This window comes from Hyperolius riggenbachi, chromosome 6 (assembly GCF_040937935.1).
Source record: "Hyperolius riggenbachi isolate aHypRig1 chromosome 6, aHypRig1.pri, whole genome shotgun sequence".
Lineage (NCBI taxonomy): Eukaryota > Metazoa > Chordata > Amphibia > Anura > Hyperoliidae > Hyperolius > Hyperolius riggenbachi.
The window spans coordinates 104,007,193-104,029,761 of NC_090651.1; the positions used below are offsets into that span (position 1 = coordinate 104,007,193).

The window sequence follows — 22,569 nt, forward strand, 5'->3', positions numbered from 1 at the left end:
CAGGCTAGCGACACGCAGATTGTTGCTAGTCTTATTTACCTCTGATCTAATTTTGTTAGCGGAACAATGCATGCAGCTTTTCAGCAACCCTCGATATGGTCTGACATAACTCAACTGAGGATCATATCCTCATTTCTGAAAACTCCTATCCAGATTTGTTGGATCTCTTATGTTCTTCTGCTGTAGTAAATCAACCCCACCATAGGTTTAATACATTCTTTATAGGACTCTTGTGATGCTGTCAGCCAGAAACAAGCAGAACACTTACCAATGGTGTGGCGCTCCCATTGTCTTTTCTGGCTTCGAATGAACAAATTTTATCCTCGCTCATCTTATCGGTTTCAGCAAGTACATAGTGAGTTGGAGAATAGGATTTAGTCAAACTGCTCAGTAATCTCAGGATTTCGGTTGTGTGTCCACCTGAAAAGCAGACAGAAGAAAAGTTGTCTATACAGAGCTGTAGCCATCTCCACACCACTTCCACAAGCTTTCACACTGAAAACACCACTAAAGGACAAAATGCAAAATAAAAAAAAAAACAGCAGCAACTTAAAAACCCAAGGTGAGAGGCATATGGAGGCTGATATGTTTATTTCCTTTTAAATATTGCACATTGCCTGGCTTACCTGCTGATCCTCTGCCTCTAATACTTTAAGCCATGGACCTTAACCTCCCTGGCGGTAAGCCCGTGCTGAGCACGGGCTATGCCGCCGGGAGGCACCGCTCAGGCCCCGCTGGGCCGATTTACATAATTTTTTTTTTGCTGCATGCAGCTAGCACTTTGCTAGCTGCGTGCAGTGCCCGATCGCCGCCGCTACCCGCCGATCCGCCGCTATACGCGTCGCCGCAGCCGCCCCCCCCCCTCCCCCCAGACCCCGTGCGCTGCCTGGCCAATCAGTGCCAGGCAGCGCCGTGGGGTGGATCGGAGTCCCCTTTGACGTCACGACGTCGATGACGTCATCCCGCCCCGTCGCCATGGCGACGGGGGAAGCCCTCCAGGAGATCCCGTTCTTTGAACGGGATCTCCTGATCTCCGATCGCCGGCGGCGATCGGAGGGGCTGGGGGGATGCCGCTGAGCAGCGGCTATCATGTAGCGAGACCTCGTCTCGCTACATGAAAAAATAAAAAAAAAAACGTATTTGCTGCCCCCTGGCGGATTTTGCCAAACCACCAGGAGGGTTAACCAAGCATGCAGATCACATGTCTATGACAAAATGTAAAAGCTTAGCTGCATGCTTGTTTCAGGTGTGTGGTTTAGACCCTACTGACCAGAAAGATGTGCAGGACTGCCAGGCAACAGGTATTGTTTAACCACTTGAGGACCACGGTGTTAAACCCCCCTAGTGACCAGGCCATTTTTTACTAAATGGGCCAGTGCAGCTTTTAGGGCTCGCTGCAGGGCTGCACAACACAGCACACAAGTGATTCCCCCCCTCCCCCCTTTTCTCCCCATAGAGCTCTCTGTTGGTGGGGTCTGATCGCTCCCCCACATGTCTATTTTTTTTACAATTATTTATTTTTTCTTTAATAAAATTGTGCATTTTTGAATATGTTTCCCTCCCTATCACAGCGATCGGCTGCATAGGCTTCAGCCTATCACAGCGGATCGCTCCTGTGTCCCCAGTACAGTGCTGTACATAGTTATTAGCGGCGATCACCGCTAGGAGACTGAAGGCAGAGCTCTGTCATTAGAGCGGAGATGCGCATGCGCTCTACTGCAAGCCCCATAAAAAGCCATTCATGACAATCGGCGTGGAGAGGTCCCGTAGCTGCTGCCGCGTTCACGCCAACTGGCGTGGAGCGGTCGGCAGGTAGTTAAAAGGAAATAAGTATGGCAGCTTCCATCGGTTTCACACCTTGCGTGACTTTCAAAAAGCACCCTGAATAAAAAAAACATTCTTGACCAATTTTGTTCCTAGTTCCGAAAATCTGTGAAATTGCAAATGTTTTTCTTTTTTCCTGAGTTAGATTTTACAGTATACCTGAACTGAGATGCACATGGAAGCTGCCATATTTGTTTCCTTATTAACAATACTCGTTGCCTGGCAGTTGTGTGGATCTCTTTGGCTGTAGCAGTGTGTCTTAATCACACACCTGAAACAAACATGTGGCTAATGCAATCAGACTTCAGTCAGAAACACCTGATCTGCATGCTTGGTCAGGGTCTAGAGCAGGCATGGGCAAACCCGGCCCTCCAGCTGTTACGGAACTACAAGTCCCACAATGCATTTGCCTTTATGAGTCATGACGGTGGCTGTCAGACTCCTGCAATGCATTGTGGGACTTGTAGTTTAACAGCTGGAGGGCCAAGTTTGCCCATGCCTGGTCTAGAGCTAAAAGTATTAGAGGCAGAGGATCAGCAGGGCTGCCAGGCAAACTGCACTGTTCAAAACAGGGCTGTGGAGTCGGAGTTGGAGCAAATTTGGGTACCTTTAGTTGAAGTCAGGAGTGATTTTTGTACCAAATCCACAGCCCTGGTAGGTATTGGACTAAGTATTTGGAGCCATGGAGTCAGAGTTGGAGTCATTAGTTTCATAAACTGAGGAGTCGGAGTTGAATGATTTTTGTACCAAATCCACAGCCCTGGTTCAAAAGGAAATAAACATGTCAGCCTCCATATCCCTCTCAATTCAGGTGTGCTTTAATACTACAAGCAATATTTAGCAGAGGATTTTCATACTAGTAATGCTAGTTTGTTAGAGCAAACTTGAAGTGAAAATAAATAAGCAGCTGCAAGGGTCCAGCCCTTTTGAATGAGCTCTTAGGCCTCTTTCAGATGGACGGCTGAACTGCACGTTTGCCGAGCAGTTCAGCCTCCTGTCTGCAGCCCACCAGTGCAATTCAGGTGCAATTTACCTTTAAATGCAGCTGTACAGCAGCGGTAGTAAGCAAGTGCAGTGTTCTCCCCAGAAATATTTTCCAGCCGGGTGGCATGGAAAAGTAGCCGGGTGGTGAAGTAAGGTCACAATGCTTGCTACTGGGTTGTCTGGCGATCAGCAAAGAGCTGGAAAATCCCCTGAAAAGCAGTCCAGTGTGAATGGGGCCTTAGTGCCATAGCCCCATCATCACATGTATGACTGTGACAATGACCAGACATCATTCACCACGCATGCTATGTACATGACTGTACACACACTAGGAGCAGGAGAACAGTGCCGACTAAAGCTGATCACACAGGCAGACACCAGGGGTGGTGAGAACCCCAGAGGGGAATTTAGCACAAATAAGGCTAACTTAATTTGTGAGCATACAAGTTAGATTTTCTTTATAATGCTTAGTGCATACAATGCAATTTTCATTCAGATTGGTGTTAAAATTGATTATTTCCGACAGGTCTGATCTGATTTTTGATTGTTTTTCTGATCGATTTTGTATAGAAGTGATCAGAACAACGAGTGGAAATCAGATTGGACCTGTCGGAAATAATCAAATTGACCGTTAATCTGACAGAAAATTGCATCGTTGTGTACTAAGCATAACAGCTGAGACAAGACAGCTAAACTAAACATTTAGCCATTCATGTGCAGATTGTGAAAGCTGGATGTTGCAACGATTTAACTGAACAATCAGAGAAAGACTTGGTAGTTTGTGATAGAGTGCAGGGACAGCAGTGTTAGATTACAAAGGAAGTATGTATGTAGTGAGACAGGAGCCAGAGTGAATGCCAAGTACCAGGCTCCTCTTGCAGCTGGCTGTAAACTGCTTATTTATCTATCATGACATCTTTTGCAGTGTTTAATGGGGTATATTTCGAAAGTGTTGTGAAATTCTTAATGCTTGAACTAATTTAGAGTAAATAAACTTTTTGATGTGTTAAGGAGTCCACGCTTTAAAGCTTATTTGATGAATTAAAGGGGGTAGGGGGCCTTGTGCTTCTGCACTGATAAGGAGAGGAGGAGGGGAGCTATTGCCCACTGCAGTGGCCGGGGAGATAAATGATTTACCAGAAGGAATAGAGCCATGCAATTCAAGACCTCTCTGCTCCTTCTGTGTAGTACGGCCGCTCACCAGCTCCTTCATAGTTCCCGCAGTTCCGGCTCATCCGCGCTGTGCTCAGTTCTTGTGCTTTCCCCGCCCCTCCACCACGCTGATAGGAAGGAGGGGAGGAGGAGAGGGGGAAGGCTGCAAACTGCTCTGACAGACTCCAGTGCTGCTGTGTTAACGTGAACATCCAAAAGTTTCAGCCTTGCAAAAGGCTATGTAAATAATCCGGGTGGTCAAATGAATCACCTGGGCGGCCAATTAATTCACCCGGGCGGCGCGCCCACTTGAAAGGCTCTGGGGAGATCACTGAAGTGCCTGGCCTGTGCAGGAGAGCAGCTGATAGGCAGTGAATTCACCTATTAAAGGACCCTTACATTGGCAACCAAAGCCTGAAAGATGTGGAAGGAGAAATTTAAATCTACCATGAGAATGTTTTGGAGTAGCCAAAATGGCAATGACCAAGCCAATGGCCAGCTCTAGGAAGAAGGATACAAGATACCTATGAGTACTGCTATGTAAAGTGCTCTGAAACTCAGCATTTCTTCTTTGCTCTAAATTAGATTATTTCAGGGCTGTGGAGTCGGTACATCAATCATCCAACTCCAACGACTCAGTTTATGAAATCTCTGACTCCAGGTGCTCTGACTCCTCGCCCCCTACTCCACAGCCCTTGCATGGCTATGGAGTGGGTATAAAAATCATCCAACTCAGTTTATAAAACCAACTACTCCAACTCAGACTCCAGTTACCCAAAAATTGCTCTGACTCCACAGCCCTGGATTACTTACAGCCTTAAACCTACTATCCTAACTAACTTACTATTACAAACTGCAAGCACTTAAACAGTTAAACATAGCACTTTTTACTGCAGTGGAAAGCTCTTTCAGCTTGTGATCCGCATCTGAACAGGTGATAACATTATCTTTTGTTTACATTCCTCTGTTACAATCAGTTGCAGCCAGCCAGGGAACTGTACTGAGCTGAAGCAGGAAACAGATGTGACATTTTCACTAGATAGTTACTGTATTTATATATTAAAATCTATGAATAAACTGCAATGGCAGATTTCGGAGCAGTAAACTGTACTTTGGGACCTTGTAATTTGTAAACAGGCAATATCACTTGTGCACAAAAGCAAATATGGTAACTGTATGTGTAATAAAAAAGTAAGAAAACACATTTTTATTGAATGTTATGTCAGAGTTGTATTTCACTTTAAAGGCACCTTATAGGCAAGAAGCCCCTACCAAGCTCCATTGTTGAAAGAAAACCAAAACAAAACACAAGTTACAATTTCTCAAAGAACACGCTGACCGGCCTAAAAAAGGGGCTACATTTTCTGGACAGATAAATGCAAGACTATTGGGAGTTTCAAACAGGGCTGTGGAGTCGGTACAAAAATCTTCCGACTCCAACTCTGACTCCTCAGTTTATGAAACCACGACTCCTACTCCAACTGCGGGTAACCAAAATGGTCCCGAGTCCGACTCCTCGACTCCGACTCCTTAGTCTAATATTTAACAGGGCTGTGGATTTTGTATAAAAATCGTCCGACTCCGACTCCTAACTCCGACTCCTCAGTTTATGAAACCATGACTGACTTCGGGTGCCCAAAATTGCCCAGACTCCGACTCCTCAGCCTTGGTTTCAAAAAGAGAAGGACACAAAATAAAGTAGATGGGGAAGCCTCTGGATGGGGGATGGGGAAGCTCTTCCCAGACCTCTCCACTGCCAACAGGGAACCTCTTCATCTTCTCAGCCACATTTCTCTCCGAGTAGGAGTGTGACTGCCAGGGCTGTGGAGTTGGTACAAAAATCTCCCGACTCCACAGTTTTTGAAACCATGACTCCGACTCCAACTCCGGGTAACCAAAATGGCCCCGACTCCGACTCCACAGCCCTGGTGACTGCACTGCGTAGGCACCAGTAGGTTTGTTCCTGCACAGTAGCACGGAGCCATGAGTGCACGGAGGAAAAACTGTGCATGAACGGCTCTGTGCTGCTGCGCAGGTAATACTTTGTGACTGCGCAGTGCAGCTGCACTTGTACAGGGAGCACGGCTACAAGCAATCTGCAACTTTAATGTCCCAAGATTGTTTAGAGGCTCCTGGTGCAGCATAGGAAGGGCAAAGAGAGAGCAAGATATCCAGAGGCTTACCCCTACTGAGGGGAGTATCTAACTTTTTTTCCTAAGATGACAGGTGCACTTTAGTCTAATAGAACATTTGTAGGGTGACATAACAAAAAAATGTTAAATTCAGAAAAAAAAAATGTTATGTAGTCCAGTTATCCTGGACTGGAATACCTGGTGACAGAAGTTGGTCAACACTATGAAATACTTTCTGGAAACAGTTCTCAGAAACAGAGGCTATACAACTGAACACTACCTTCAGTGTGTCAAAAGGAAAGCAAAGTCTTCAAACATCATAAAGTTCACACAGCATGAACAAATAGATCCAGAAAAATGCCAGTATTAAACAAACAAACGTTAACAGTAGCCACTAAAACAGAAGGTGTGGACCACTCAATATGCTTTATACTGTTATGGTTTTCCAAGCAAGTAACAGAAGAGAATACTAATTAACAACTAATAAGAAGAAACAATGAGCATCATCCATAAAAAGCTATACAGTATATGCTCCATGTTAATTTATTGCATAGCATTAGTAAAACTGAGTGATAGCAACACTAGAGTATAACCTATCGGAGCTAGTCTACTTTAGGGGACCCAGCGCAAATCCCCATAGACAATTGGAACTGAGCTGAAAGCGGAAAGAATTTCCGCTTTCAGCTTGTTTTAAACCCCACATGTTATATATGTATGGAAAGCTAAGATTCTCCTCTAACGAATTCTGGCACTTTCGGTGAGAAAAACCTTAAACTCACCGTGCAGGAAGCGCCGAAAGTCCGCAATCGTGGCTCCGTCGGCCATTTTAGCTGTCTGCTGCTGCTGTTTATCTCCCTCCTCATTGGAGGGATTGTTAGCTGGGGGCGTGCCAGGAAGAAAAAGTGAACTCCACACGCCACCCAGTGGCTGAGTGATAAAACATAAGTTGCTCTGAACTTGGGCATGGGAATAATAATGTATTATAATACATTAATACATTATTATTAAAATAATGTTATTTATACGCACATCTGCTTTAGTGGAGTCACTGTCCCCTTGCCCGCTCGCTTCGCTCGCTGGGCTGCGGGCTCGGTCCTCGCTTCGCTCGGACAACTTTTTATTCCTACTCTATGTCCACATGGATAGTGGAGATTGCACGCACACCTTAATTATTTTCATTATTTTTTTTTATTATTTCATTAAATGCATTTCTTGTATTTTTGCAAGTTTTAAATTACAATGACAGTTTTCAATACAAGAATTACTTGTATTCCACAGCCACTAGGTGGCGTGTGGAGTTCACTTTTTCTTCCTGGCACGCCCCCAGCTAACAATCCCTCCAATGAGGAGGGAGACAAACAGCAGCAGCAGCAGAGCTAAGATGGCCGACGGAGCCACGATTGCGGACTTTCGGCGCTTCCTGCACGGTGAGTTTAAGGTTTTTCTCACCGAAAGTGCCAGAATTCGTTAGAGGAGAATCTTAGCTTTCCATACATATATAACATGTGGGGTTTTAAACTAGCTGAAAGCGGAAATTCGTTCCGTTTTCAGCACAGTTCCAATTGTCTATGGGGATTTGCGCTGGGTCCCCTAAAGTAGACTAGCGCCAACCTATCTACAAACCACCAGGATAAGGATATCTAGTAACTAAATTGACCTGCTAAATAGGAGGTAATGGGGAAAGACAGGGTAAGGGAGGAAAGGGAAATTGGTATACAATAGTTATTATATTACGGAAAACTAAAAAATTGTAGCCGGTAGTTCCAATCCATGAAGCTGAGGAGGTATTGAAGTTAGTTAGACTCTATGAGGTTCCAGTTTACACATAAATGGTTAGATTGACTGCCTGGAATAGTTCTATTTAGGAATAATATTTCCATGAGTCTTGCAGCGCAGATTAAATGTGCTGATATACGGTAGTGCTGAAAGAAGGGGAATAGTCTTTGAATCACAATGTAGACTACTTTTTGAATAGCCTAATATTCCTGTTTTGTTTGTTTTTTCATTTCTGTAAAGGGATAACACACAGTTGATACATGTTCTTCATGTTTTGATTTGGAATAGACCCTGCAGCATTCCCTATGCATTTTTGTGAATGGAAATAAAAGCTATTGGAAGTATGTTATGCTTTACTCACTATTGTAAACACACTGCTATTATTCTGAACACAGCTGTTCTTCCCTGCTAAAAATCTCATATTTATTTATTTATTTATTGTATTTATAAAGCGCCAACATATTACACAGCGCTGAACATTAATTTAGGTTACAGACAATATTTAGGGGAGACATACAGCAAAATGACAATACAGGAATACAAGAAAACCAGATCACACAGCACAGTATGAGTACAAGGTAATGCTTAGTCAGTCACTGGATGGAGCATGGAGATTAGGCAAGTTAGGTTCACTCAGATGCATAGCATGGGTGCACAGTAATGGAGGTGCAAGATCAGGTAGGACACAAAAGGAAGAGGACCCTGCCCAAAGGCTTACAATCTAGAGGAGTTAATGTAACGATCGGTGTCAGCACTCACAGAGAATTTGATTATTGGTGATCTGCAGTATCACCAAGAATACAGATTTATACTTGATTATTGATGATCTGCAGAATCATTAATAATACAAGTATAACTGACCTATGGACACCTGATAAATGTAAGTGTTTGGTGCAACAGTATATGAGTCTGAACCACCTGAGGAGCAGGTGACTCCAGACCTCCTGACTCCATCGCTTGGAGTACACAGAGAGTCAATGTTTCCCTGAACTGTTGGGAATCAGATTCTACTGCAGTCAAAGGACTCCAGTGAGATTGAGTACATGACTGGATTGCAGAGAGGTCCCTCTGAGAGACAGGGAGTCCCTGCAGCTACTGGACACCCCACTGGGGGGGGTGTCACAGGTAGAAGGGTCGGTCAGGCCTGGTCGGCAACACACGAGCAGATAAAGTACAGAGACAGAAGGCTGATTCGGTAACCAGGGACAGGCAGGGTTGGCAAAAGGTAATCAGATGTGCAAAGGTACCGAATCAGAGAGCAGGAGCAGAGTCAAGGGAGCAATAGGTCATAACAGATATCAAGCAGAGGCCTAGCCTAAAGTGTGAGGTCCGTGGTCTCAACACTCAGGGACTGATCTAAAGCACAACACAGTATCACTAGTCTTGGGTGTGAGGTCCGTGGTCTCGACACCCTGGGACTGGTCTAAAGTATAACACAGTAATAACACAGTTTCCCTAGTCTTGGGTGTGAGGTCCGTGGTCTCGACACCCTGGGACTGGTCTAAAGTATAACACAGTAATACACAGTAATCTGGCACAACACAGTATCCCTAGTCTTGGGTGTGAGGTCCGTGGTCTCGACACCCTGGGACTGGTCTAAAGTATAACACAGTAATACACAGTAATCTGGCTAAGTGTGAATTCCCAGGTCCACCTGGTTCTAACACACTGACGGATCTGACTATGGTCTGAGTGCTAACACATAAGCATTCGCAACGGCAGACAACCAGCCACTGACAGCCGAGAAGTATATATAGCAGAGCGCTTCTCAGCGCCACCCAGTCCCACTCAACCAATCGCCTGCTGCGCTGGGATCAGCTGATCGTCCTGATCAGCTGATCCCTCTCCTATTGGCATAAAGGGCCTGCCTGTCAGCGCGAGCGTAGCTCTCCATCTGTGTGCACTACTAGGCTCAGACAAACCAGACGCATGCCGCTGCGGAGAAACCGCCGGTCTGAACGCAGATTCAGCCGCCCCGCTGTCAGTCCGCGCGGCAGTGTCTCCGCAATCCATTACAGTTAAATAAGGTAACTTGCTTTTCTTATGATAACCTGATTAATCCTGCTTGTGTAAGCCTGGCATGTAGCAGTGGTGAGCGTCGGGTGCGGCAATAGTAGGGGCAGGGAGCACTCGCTGGTGGCAGATTCTTCAATCAAGATTAAGGCCCCTTTTACACTTGCCTTGCAAGCGTGCATTGCATTAACCTGTTTTAACGCAACGACAATCCAATGCAATGGGGCTTAGCACACTTAACACGTCCCATTGCGCTGGAAGTGACCGACCACAAAGTCAACAGCTCCTTACCGTCGGACTTCTAAGCCGATGCAAGTTATGTAAGTCAGTGGGCGACGCAGGGATTTTAAATATGTTGGCGTCAGTGCAGCATGCATTCGCAGAACGGAAATACGACGGGGAAACCCGGGAATCTCAGATATGGCTCAATGCCATCTGACAAGCTATAGGTAAAATGCCAACTGCTGAGCTATAGGTTAAAAAGTTCATAAATGTGATGGGAACATCCAATACAGACATGGGGGAGGGCCCACTATTACCCAGCAACTTCTTTTCATCTTCTCAAGCCCGCTGTCTGGGTGTCACCCTGGACTCCGCACTCTCCTTCACTTCCCACATCCAAAACCTCACAAAGTCCTGCAACTTCCACCATGTAACATCTGTAAGATTCGCCCTTTCCTGACCTCTGCCACCACCAAACTCCTCATCCATGCCCTCAATTTCCCGCCTTGACTACTGCAATGCCCTGCTGTCTGGTCTCCCTATGACCCGAACAGCCCCACTGCAGTCCATCATGAATGCGGCAGCCAGAATTATCCACTGCTCCCATCGCTCCACCACGGCGGATCCCCTCCTAGAATCCCTCCACTGGCTTCCTATCCAGTCCAGAATCAGATTCAAGATACTGTGTCTGACCTACAAATCTGTCCACAAAACCTGTCCAACCTACATTTCCGATCTTACTCAGAGGTACACACCTAGCCGCTCACTCCACTCTTCCAATGAACTTCGCCTAACCGCCCCCTGCATCACCCAGTCCCATGCACGCCTCCTGGACTTCTCAAAAGCTGCTCCAACACTATGGAACTCCCTACCTCTACCCATTAGGGCAGCCCCCTCCTTCAACATCTTCAAGAAAGCCCTCAAAACTCACCTTTTCACTCTTGCCTACTACCCCTCACAAGTGCTCTAAACCTACAGCTGAACTCTGGTCCCCTACCATTCGTGTCCTTACCTCTCCCTCTAGATTGTAAGCCTTTGGGCAGGGTCCTCCTCCTGTGTCCTACCTGATCTTGCACCTCCATTACTGTGAACCCATGCTATGCATCTGAGTGAACCTAACTTGCCTAATCTCCATGCTCCATCCAGTGACTGACTAAGCATTACCTGGTACTCATACTGTGCTGTGTGATCTGGTTTTCTATTATTCCTGTATTGTCATATTGCTGTATGTCACCCCTAAATATTGTCTGTAACCTAAATTAATGTTCAGCGCTGCGTAATATGTTGGCGCTTTATAAATACAATAAATAAAAGCCAAGTGTTCATGGCAGGCAATTGAGAAGCACAACTGTTTGCTGTATAATTTCTGAGTCTCTGGTATCTGCTGTGTGCATTTCTACAACCAGCATTGCTATAAGCAAAGCAGGTCCAACCATAAAAAGAGAACTATGGAGTATCCAAATAGCTTGCGGGGGGTGGTGGTGGGGTGGGGTGGTGCAGGGGGAGTGTTTGAGACCGAAAAGCCCTCTTACAAAAAATTATATACGGTATACGGTAAGAAAACTATGGAAGATTGCTTTTTTTTTTTACTGGCTCTATGACTAGCCTGACAGAAAAGTGAGGTGCAGTGATCAGGGCTGCAAAAAGACTATTATGGCACTAAAAGTGATAGGCAAAGGCCTGAGCAATCCCAACTGGAAATTGACCAGAAAGCAATCGTGTCATGCATATATCACCTTACACGGCTTGAGGATCAATTGACCCTCTCACCCTCCTCTGTTCATGGGACAGAACATGCAGCGTATCCAAGCTAAATGTACGTGTCAGTCAAAGACTACAGCGCAGACCGTCAGTCAGCCAAAGCAGTTGTTTCTAGTAAGCAGGGCTGTGGAGTCGGTACAAAAATCTTCCGACTCCAACTCCTCAGTTTATGAAACCACGACTCCGACTCCAAGTGCCCAAAATTGCCCCGACTCCGACTCCTTAGTCTAATATTTAACAGGGCTGTGGATTTTGTAGAAAAATCATCCGACTCCTCAGTTTATGAAATCAACGACTCCAAATCCAACTCCGGGTACCTAAAATTGGCCCAACTCCTCGACTCCGACTCCACAGCCCTGCTAGTAAGGTCTGTGGGGATATCAGTGATGCAGTAATTTTAAATTAAAAGTAGGCCTAGTTCCAACACATAGCTTCCAAGAACTGAACTGAAGCTGAACCCTGACAGAAAATGGGTGGGAGGGGCAGTTGAAGGAAATGGTGACACAACCTGGAGTGCAGAAATTCAAGGAGAAGAAGGCCAATAAGTCCCCAGAGGAATTCAGGGTAGCTAAAAACTCCCTGAACTGAGAACTGCAAAAAGGGCCTACTCTGACAAGCCAAATGATGGCTCTTCCTGCTGCCGCTAAACTGCGAGGCGGCGTTAAATACTATTCCCCCTCCGAGTTGTCGTAACTCGGAGGTAGATGTAATTCGGGGTCCAGCAGCCGCCAGAGCCCCTAATTACTGAAATGCAGGGTGCGCATCATAGCATTGCTGCTCTCAGAGCCGCGCACCGAGATAAACCGATTAGGGCTTTAGGGCAGTCACGAACTTCACAGCCCCCCTCCCCCCCCATCATGCAACTCCTAGCATCCATCTGGCTGCAGAGCTCAGAGTTATACTGTACATTTGAGCACCTGTCCCAGCAGCTCAGGGCCCCTGCGTCCATACCAAAGGCAGCTCTCCTCACAGTTGGGCTACGGCCCCCCCAAGCGCCAGTTGCAGTCCAGGAAGCGGATGTACTACGAAACCTCCGCAGGTTCAACCCCAGGAAAACTTCTGGACCAGAAGGTGTGTCATCAGCCCGTCTGAAGCGTACTAATGAAATAGTCGCCGGGAGACTTGAGGTGCGTACACACATGCGACTATAGTCATTTGAAACGATCGTTCCCCGATCGTTTTAAACGACGATCGTTTAAAAAAAGCAACCAACGATCATTGAGTCTAACGACGGACGAGCTAGATCGTTAAAAACGAACGATCTAGCTTGGCAGATTTTTACCAACGACAATCGTTTGCAAAAGTAGTACATCGTTGGAAACGGTCGTTCGTACTAGGCTTGACATGCGCATTTCGCTATTTCTCCATGAAACTTCTCATTTTTATGCGCAAGCGCAATAGTTGCTTTACGTGATGTAACGTTCGTTCTAACAATCAGATCGTTACACACATTTTAAAACTAACTTTACTTAGATCGTTCGTTCATCAATTAAAAGTTTGTTCGTCGTTCTCAACGAACGATCGTTGTCGCATGTGTGTACGTAGCATTGGGCACAGGATACAGCAGATAGTAACTTAAAGGGATATTTAAGCCTAGAAAAACAAATCAGTTTTACTCACCGGGGGCTTCTACCAGCCACCTGCAGCCGTCCCGTGCCCTCGCAGTCACAATCGGATCTTCCTGTCCCCCACGGCCAGCTACTTTCGGCCAACAGGCTTACTGCGCCTGCGCAGGCCAAGCGTCTCCTTCTAAGCGTTCCCATCCGCAATAGCGCCATGCGCAGGCATCACCACTTGTCTCCTACGTGCTCCTGTCCGCAATAGTGCCCTGCACAGGCGCAAGACGCCATTGTGGTCGGGAACGCGTAGAAGGCTCTGCATGGCCAGGCCTGTCGGTGAAGTGAAAGCAGCTGACGGCGGGGGACAGGAGGATCTGATCGTGACTGCGAGGGCACCAAACTGCTTCAGGCGGCTGGTAGAAGCCCCAGGTGAGTAAAACTGAATTTTTTTTCTAGGCTTCAGTGCCTCTTTAAGCTCAGTCTTCTGACGGCACTGAAGTTACTCACTGTGCGCCGCTACAGCTGTAATTCCCATTACGGTCTATGGTGGTGCCAGCTGCGCCCAAATCTCCTACGCTGTTATTACAGCGCTCGTGTCTGAGAACCTGTGTGGACCAACTTAGCTCATGTCTTCACCTCTATATACAACAGGTCCCTTGCAGAGGGCAAGGTACCCTCCTGCCTCAAAAGGTCTACAATCATCCCAGGAGTCAGAGAGTTGGTGGAATCCTAGGAGGATTTTGGTACCGACTCACAGCCCTGAAGGAAACAGAAAACCTGCTCACATTTGAGGCCCATTCACACAGCACTTTCCAGCTGCCCTATCATGCAAATGAATTGAAGTGCTTGTAAACACATGTTAGAGGTTGAAACACAATAAAGTCACAGCTTCATTGAAAACTGCTGCATGGAATGTCTAGTGGATACCTAGCACCTGGACAGAGCTACATACATGGGACGGGCACTACCCCACTGCTTGTTCCGGATGCTTGGCAACTGGCCAATAAACAGAAGCAGCTGTAAAGGTGGCCACACACCATACAATTTTTTAAATATCTGTTCAATTTAAGAATTGCAATCAATTTTTCTGACTGATTGTAACATTTCAAAAATATGACCAATGTACCACACACATATGTTAAATTTTTCCCCAATTATGATAAAAAATGATTGGAAACTGAGAAAATTGCTAGGGTGTGTATATTAATAAATTGACTAACACACACCATACAATCTTTAGAAAGATTGAAGGAAAATATCTGGCATTCCGGATCGATAAAAATGGGAAATCTGATCAGATTTTTCAGTCGAATGAAAAAAAAAAAAAGCTTTTGATTTGTTGGGGAGATAAGATCGTTTTTATCGAATTGCTGTAAAATCGGATCATTTTATTGTATCGTGTGTGGCCACCTTAAGGCTTTGAACATACACTGTCAGACATTCAAGCCTGAGGCCCTTAAAGGATCTGAGTAACTATGACCAGGGGCAAATTGTTATGGGTAGATGACTGGATAAGAGCTTGAGCAAACTATCGCATTGCTCTGCAAGCAGGTTGCCATGCATTTACAGAAACGCAAGAAGTGTACTTTGCAGCATTGACCCCATTCAATAACACTGAATGGGACAGCATTGCATTGCCACATTTTTGTCCTCCAGTTTTAAATATATGATTGCCACTCCTAAAAATTTTAACAATAAAAAAGTGATATTTTGGCCACTGTCAGTTAGTCAATATAAAATTTAAGGAATACTGTAGGGGGTTGGGGGAAAATGAGTTGAACTTACCCACGGCTTCTAATGGTCCCCTGCAGACATCCTGTGCCCACGCAGCCACTCACCAATGCTCTGGCACGCCTCTGGTTCACTTCTGGAATTTCTGACTTTGAAGTCTGTAAACCACTGCGCCTGCATTGCCGTGTCCTCGCTCCCACTGATCTCACCAGGAGTGTATAGCACAAGCCCAGTATGGTCTGTGCCTGCGCAGTACGCTTCTGGTAACATCAGTGGGAGTGAGGACACATCAACGCAGGCGCAGTGGTTTTCCGACTTAAAAGTCTGAAAATTCAGAAGTGAACCGGAGGCGGGGCCGGAGCATCGGTGAGTGACTGCGTGGGCACAGGATGTCTGCGGGGGACCATTAGAAGCCGTGGGTAAGTTCCACTCATTTTCCCCCAACCCCCTACAGTATTCCTTTAAACTGCCAGTCCATAGCTCCACTCACTTAAATAGAGGATCGGATATCCAGCTGTAACCATTACTTCTCACTTGAAACAACACTTTCATCAAACCTTAGGCAGGGTTCACACTTGATGGTTTTGCACGGGTTTCCCCACATGCAGAATCGCACCAGATGTGATGGATGATCAATCAATGGGCTGGTTCACATCTAGCGCGGTCCCCGCATACAGGGGAAAAACTTGCTGTTTGAAGCATTATATTGCACCACGTGCAAGGCACAGTACACTCCAGAGGACACAGGATGGCTGCCAGGGGCTGGAGAACGCGGGTAAGTAGATTTTTGTTTTTTAATTACCTTGCACCTTGCTCTGAAAAATGGTAAATGCAGCAAGATTTACATTTTCTAAAAAAAAAAAAAAAATAAATAATAAAAATGCTGATGTAAAAACACCCTCACTGCACTACAATTTCGGTGATCAGCAACTGCAGTTGTCCACCAATGTGAACTAATTATGTGTACCCTCAAGTGACACTCAGCAGCAAACTGGCAAGCAGGATGTGGGAATTCCAGTACCATTATTTTCCACTATAGTCTATGGTGAATGCTGTTGATTAGACTACTACCGTGTTTATTTGATTTGTATATTTTAGGAGATACCAGCAATCACAACATTTTTCAAGTGGCAATCTTTTCAGCTGCCACTTGTAACAATTCAGTTGACATTTGTAACAATGTAGCGTTGTTGCAAATATGGGGATCTGGAAGTGTTAAAATGCTACTTTTGGGGTGATCATTTTCTTTATAAGTAGGCTATTGATTATTGATTCATAGAGGTTCACAAGTATGGTAACAGAGACTACATTGAAACAGATTTTATTGTGTCACTTTGCTATGATACTAGGACATAGGACAATACTGTTGCCCATAACTTTTTCTACAGTTCCATAGCCAGACTGGAGATACTTTCTTCAGAGGCAAACAATGGGAGGGAACTATCCTACACACACACACACTACAGGGTAGCTTTCAGCAGTCTATACGTGGCCAAACGTATCCATTTGACCATCTGAATCAATACATTTATTGATTACAAGCATAGCCGATTGACGATTTCGGGGGCCAAAATTGGTCAAATGCAATTGATCAAGCATGCTGAGAAACACTTTGCACAGCCCAGGTGGGAGCACATCTAATGCTGGATCCACACCATACAATTCTTTGGCAGATTTACCTGCCAGATCGATTATTTCCAGCATGTCCAATCGAGGATCAATCTTTTTTTGAGTGATTTTCAGATCGATTTCCATAGAAGCAAACAGAAATCGATCAGAAAATCACTCAAAAAACAATCAATCCTCAGATCAGACATGCTGGGAAGTAAATGACATGATCGGGCAAGTAAATCTGCCCATAAAAATTGTATGGTGTGGACCCAGCATAAGAAGGGGAACTGATGGGCGATCCATTCTATTGCTCCAAAAATTGGACACTGCCACTCAAGCAACTCCTTCCAGTCTGCACAATTGATTATTTTGATTGATTCAATTTCTGGCAGACTCACATAGAGTGTATGTATGGGGCTTGGGCACCTTAGATCTAGTTGTTTCTGACTTGCGAGATTCATTCATTTTGTTGTACAGCTCTTTGCTGAGTACACGTTGTAAGACTGAATACCGGGTAGCAAGCTTGCTGTACTGCACTGGGGAACTCACCCGAGCCGGCCACCACTAGCAGGCTCACATGGCCTTTCCTGCCGGGCCGGTCAGGCCTCCGTAGCACCAGCCATGTCCGGGCAACGACTACAAGCAATAAGGTGAGAAGAGAACCTGCGACCAGCGGCAGCAGTACACCCATCACCCCGATCAACCGGCGCACACCGGCCGCGCTTACAGCAGAGCAGCACTTCCGCGTCTGTGACGTAAGGAGAAACCCATACAACGCTGCTCGCCTTCATTGGCCGGGCAGCTGTGTAACGTAATTAGGCACGCCCCCGCATGCAGGCTGGTTCTGGCCACTGGAAGTCTCGTTTAGAGGCGGGAATGACGAGCGGGGGAGGAGGAGGGGTTCTTTGTGTATTATGAGCCAAAACCACGTGTGTGCAGCTCAATGAAAGGAATTGTACAATTTATCCCTCCTGGCGGTTTGCAAAAAAATCGCCAGGGGGCAGCAAATCTTTTTTTTAAAATTTTTTTTTTTTTTTTCATGTAGCGAGACAAAGTCTCGCTACATGATAGCCGCTGCTCAGCGGCATCCCCCCAGCCCCTCCGATCGCCGCCGGCGATCGGAGATCCGGAGATCCCGTTGAAAGAACGGGATCTCCTGGAGGGCTTCCCCCGTCGCCATGGCGACGGGCGGGATGACGTCACCGACGTCGTGACGTCAGAGGGGACTCCGATCTGACCCATAGCGCTGCCTGGCACTGATTGGCCAGGCAGCGCACGGGGTCTGGGGGGGGGGGGGGGGCGGCCGCGGCGAGAGCAATTGCGGCGGATCGGCGGGTAGCGGCGGCGATCGGGCACTGCACGCAGCTAGCAAAGTGCTAGCTGCGTGCAGCAAAAAAAAAATTATGCAAATCGGCCCAGCGGGGCCTGAGCGGTGCCTTCCGGCGGCATAGCCCGAACTCAGTTCGGGCTTACCGCCAGGAAGGTTAAACCAGTAGCTACATGCTGAGTGCTTCAAATTTATGACTTTAACTTTTTTTTTATTGTTTATCTTTAACATATTCCAAGACAAGAAAGACAGATAATATACTGTATATACAAAGATAATTATTACATTTTTAACATGGGTCATTTGTAAACACGCCTAATTTCTTTTAGCCATAACCAATTTTGCCCATTTAATCTTCCATATCATCATCTATTCAACCTTGGGAGTAGAAATAATCACTGAACAAGTCAACAAACATTTTACTTTTTTAAAATGAAGGTCCGAGCAACATTTAAATAAAAAAACCCACTTACCTCGGGCTCCCTCCAGCCCCCTGCATTCATCCTGTGCCCTCGCCACAGCTCCGGTGTCTGTCGGTCCCCTCCGGTGCAGATGCTGACCTCGCCAGCATTTGACGGCTTTTAGGGTTGCCAGGTGTCCGGTTTTAGACCGGACAGTCCGGTTTTTGGCCGCTGTGTCCGGTGCAAAAAGGCATGCTAAACCGGACAATTAAGATGTCCGGTTTTATGCCTTTTCCGGCGGCTGTCAGTATTGACAGCCGCCTGTAGCAGGAGGAGAGCAGCGCAGTGGAGGGAAAGCGGTGGGCAGCGGCGGAGAAGGGGGCCATCTCCCCCCCTTCTCTCACCTTAGATGCTTTCCGTCCCTCGCTGTCTCCTCCGATCTGTGTGTGGCTGACTGGCGGTGGCGCTTGGCAGCGGGCGGGACTTACCTTCCGTGTCGCTCCATGCGCCGGCCGGAAGTTCTGGTGCCGCAGCTGCTGCTCTGGTCTGCATCAGACCAGAGTAGTGGCAACTCATCCCGCGCGGCGCCTGCGACGAGACCAGTCACCAGACGGAGGAGACACGGAAGGTAAGTTCCGCCCCTCTGCCAGCCACCGCACACACCGATCGGAGGAGACAGCGAGGGAGGGAGAGGACCCTAAGGTGAGCGAAGGGGGGGAGATGGCCCCCTTCTTCACCGCTCTCCCTCTTCTCTGCGCTGACTGCTTCCCTCCTGGGGGGGGGGGACACACACCTGCCTACATATACTGGGCCCATATACACCCTGGCTACATATACTGGGCCCATATACACCCTGGCTACATATACTGGGCCCATATACACCCTGGCTACATATACTGGGCCCATATACACCCTGGCTACATATACTGGGCCCATATACACCCTGGCTAAATATACTGGGCCCATATACACCCTGGCTAAATATACTGGGCCCATATACACCCTGGATACATATACTGGGCCCATATACACCCTGGCTACATATACTGGGCATATATACCCCCTGACTACATATACTGGGCCCATATACACCCTGGCTACATATACTGGGCCCATATACACCCTGGCTACATATACTGGGCCCATATACACCCTGGCTACATATACTGGGCCCATATACACCCTGGCTACATATACTGGGCCCATATACACCCTGGCTACATATACTGGGCCCATATACACCCTGGCTACATATACTGAGCCCATATACCGCTGGCTATATATACTGGGGACATATTCCCCTGCCTACATATACTGGGGACATATACCTCTGGCTACATATACTGGGCACATATATCCCTGGCTACATATACTGGGGACAACTGGCTGTTTGTCATTATGTGCAGTTACTGGTGAAAAGCTGTCTCTTATTATGTGCATTTACTGGTGAAAAGCTGTCTCTTATGTGCATTTACTGGTGAAAAGCTGTCTCTTATGTGCATTTACTGGTGAAAAGCTGTCTCTTATGTGCATTTAGTGGTGAAAAGATGTCTCTTATGTGCATTTAGTGGTGAAAAGATGTCTCTTATGTGCATTTAGTGGTGAAAAGATGTCTCTTATGTGCATTTAGTGGTGAAAAGATGTCTCTTATGTGCATTTAGTGGTGAAAAGCTGTCTCTTATGTGCATTTACTGGTAAAAAGCTGTCTCTTATTATGTGCATTTACTGGTGAAAAGCGGTCTCTTATTATGTGCATTTACTGGTGAAAAGTGGTCTCTTATGTGCATGTACTGGTGAGGACAGTTAGTGACATGGCTATGTACTCTGTAATGTGCTGCAGAAGATGTCAGTGCGATATAAATAATGTAAAAAACATTTTTTAAAAAGCCCATTGCTTAGCATCACTCTACATAAAAGTGCGCTTCTGACTCCGCCCCTAACTCCACCCCCTGTCCGGTTTTCTCCATCAGCCGACCTGGCAACCCTAACGGCTTTCTGTGCGATCAGCGCTTTTCACACCTGCAGGGGGACATGGAGACGCAGGGGTGGCTGGATAGTGTAATGGTTAAGGGCTCTGCCTCTGACACAGGAGACCAGAGTTTGAATCTCGGCTCTGCCTGTTCAGTAAACCAGCACCTATTCAGCAGGAGACCTTAGGCAAGTCTCCCTAACACTGCTACTGCCTATAGAGCACGTCCTAGTGGCTGCAGCTCTGGCGCTTTGAGTCCACCAGGAGAAAAGCGCTATATAAGTGTTTGTCTTTGTCTTTAGCAGTAAGTGACCCCTGGAAGCTGTATGTTGCTTCCAGGGTTGGCTAAAACAACGGTAAAAAATGGGATCACAATGTATTGTTCAAGCAAACGACAGTTAAAGTACAGAACAAGTGCTGCCATTCACTTGAATGGGCGGCTATTAACCACTTCCCGACCGCCGTATATACAATTGGCAGCCGGGAAGTGGACGCCGCAAGGACCGCCGTATTGACAATTGGCGGCGGTCCTTGTATGGGCATGGGCGGAGCGATCGCGTCATCCGTGACGCGATCCTCCGCCTGGCGCCGCTCACCCGCCGCAACATCCCGCCGGCCATACGGAAGCGCCGACGGGATGTTAACCCGACGATCGCCGCATACAAAGTGTATAATACACTTTGTAATGTTTACAAAGTGTATTATACAGGCTGCCTCCTGCCCTGGTGGTCCCAATGTCCGAGGGACCACCAGGGCAGGCTGCAGCCACCCTAGTCTGCACCAAGCACACTGATTTCCCCCCCCCCCCCCCCTGCCCCAGATCGCCCACAGCACCCATCAGACCCCCCCCTGCCCACCCCCCAGACCCCTGTTTGCACCCAATCACCCCCCTAATCACCCATCAATCACTCCCTGTCACTATCTGTCAACGCTTTTTTTTTTATCCCCCCCCCCCCTGCCCCCCGCTCCCTCCTGATCACCCCCCCACCCCTCAGATTCTCCCCAGACCCCCCCTCCCCAGACCCCCCCTCCCATGTACTGTATGCATCTATCCCCCCTGATCACCTGTCCATCACCCGTCAATCACCCCCTGTCACTGCCACCCATCAATCAGCCCCTAACCTGCCCCTTGCGGGCAATCTGATCACCCCCCACACCAATAGATCGCCCGCAGATCCGACATCAGATCACCTCCCAAATCCATTGTTTACATCTATTCTCTCCTCTAAACACCCACTAATTACCCATCAATCACCCATCAATCACCCCCTATCACCACCTGTCACTTTTACCTATCAGATCAGACCCTAATCTGCCCCTTGCGGGCACCCAATCACCCGCCCACACGCTCAGATTGCCCTCTGACCCCCCCTTATCAATTCACCAGTGCATTAATTACATCTGTTCTTCCCTGTAATAACCCACTGATCACCTGTCAATCACCTGCCAATCACCTATCACCCATCAATCACCCCCTGTCACTGCCACCCATCAATCAGCCCCTAACTAGTGTTGGGCGAACATCTAGATGTTCGGGTTCGGGCCGAACAGGCCGAACATGGCCGCGATGTTCGGGTGTTCGACCCGAACTCCGAACATAATGGAAGTCAATGGGGACCCGAACTTTTGTGGTTTGTAAAGCCTCCTTACATGCTACATACCCCAAATTTACAGGGTATGTGCACCTTGGGAGTGGGTACAAGAGGAAAAAAAAATTAGCAAAAAGAGCTTATAGTTTTTGAGAAAATCGATTTTAAAGTTTCAAAGGGAAAACTGTCTTTTAAATGCGGGAAATGTCTGTTTTCTTTGCACAGGTAACATGTTTTTTGTCGGCATGCAGTCATAAATGTAATACATATAAGAGGTTCCAGGAAAAGGGACCGGTAACGCTAACCCAGCAGCAGCACACGTGATGGAACAGGAGGAGGGTGGCGCAGGAGGAGAAGAAGGCCACGCTTTGTGAGACACAACAACCCCGGCCTTGCATGAGGGCAAGAAGCGTGCGGATAGCATGCTTTGTACCGCCATGCAGTCATAAATGTAATAAAGATAAGTGGTTCAATAAACAGGGACCACGCGGCAACGCTAACCCAGCAGCAGCAGACGT

General features: G+C 47.0%; 1 protein-coding gene across 3 annotated transcripts in view; it reads right to left on the reverse strand.

Moving 5' to 3' along the window:
• The window catches only part of ALG14 (ALG14 UDP-N-acetylglucosaminyltransferase subunit), a 100,720-nt gene extending 83,202 nt beyond the window's left edge, over window positions 1–17,518 (reverse strand). For 2 of the 3 annotated variants that reach the window (XR_011022311.1, XM_068242586.1), the window contains exons 1-2: window positions 17,315–17,518; window positions 269–420 (exon numbers count right to left, since the gene is read on the reverse strand). Coding sequence is in view for 2 of the 3 variants with exons in the window: in XM_068242586.1 (XP_068098687.1) it covers window positions 269–420; window positions 17,315–17,456 (294 nt within the window). In the remaining variant the exon portion in view is untranslated. Of the gene's footprint in view, window positions 1–268; window positions 421–3,945; window positions 4,023–17,314 lie in introns of those variants that run through there. The other variant, XM_068242588.1, reaches the window with a different exon arrangement.
• Window positions 17,519–22,569: the final 5,051 nt, after the last annotated feature.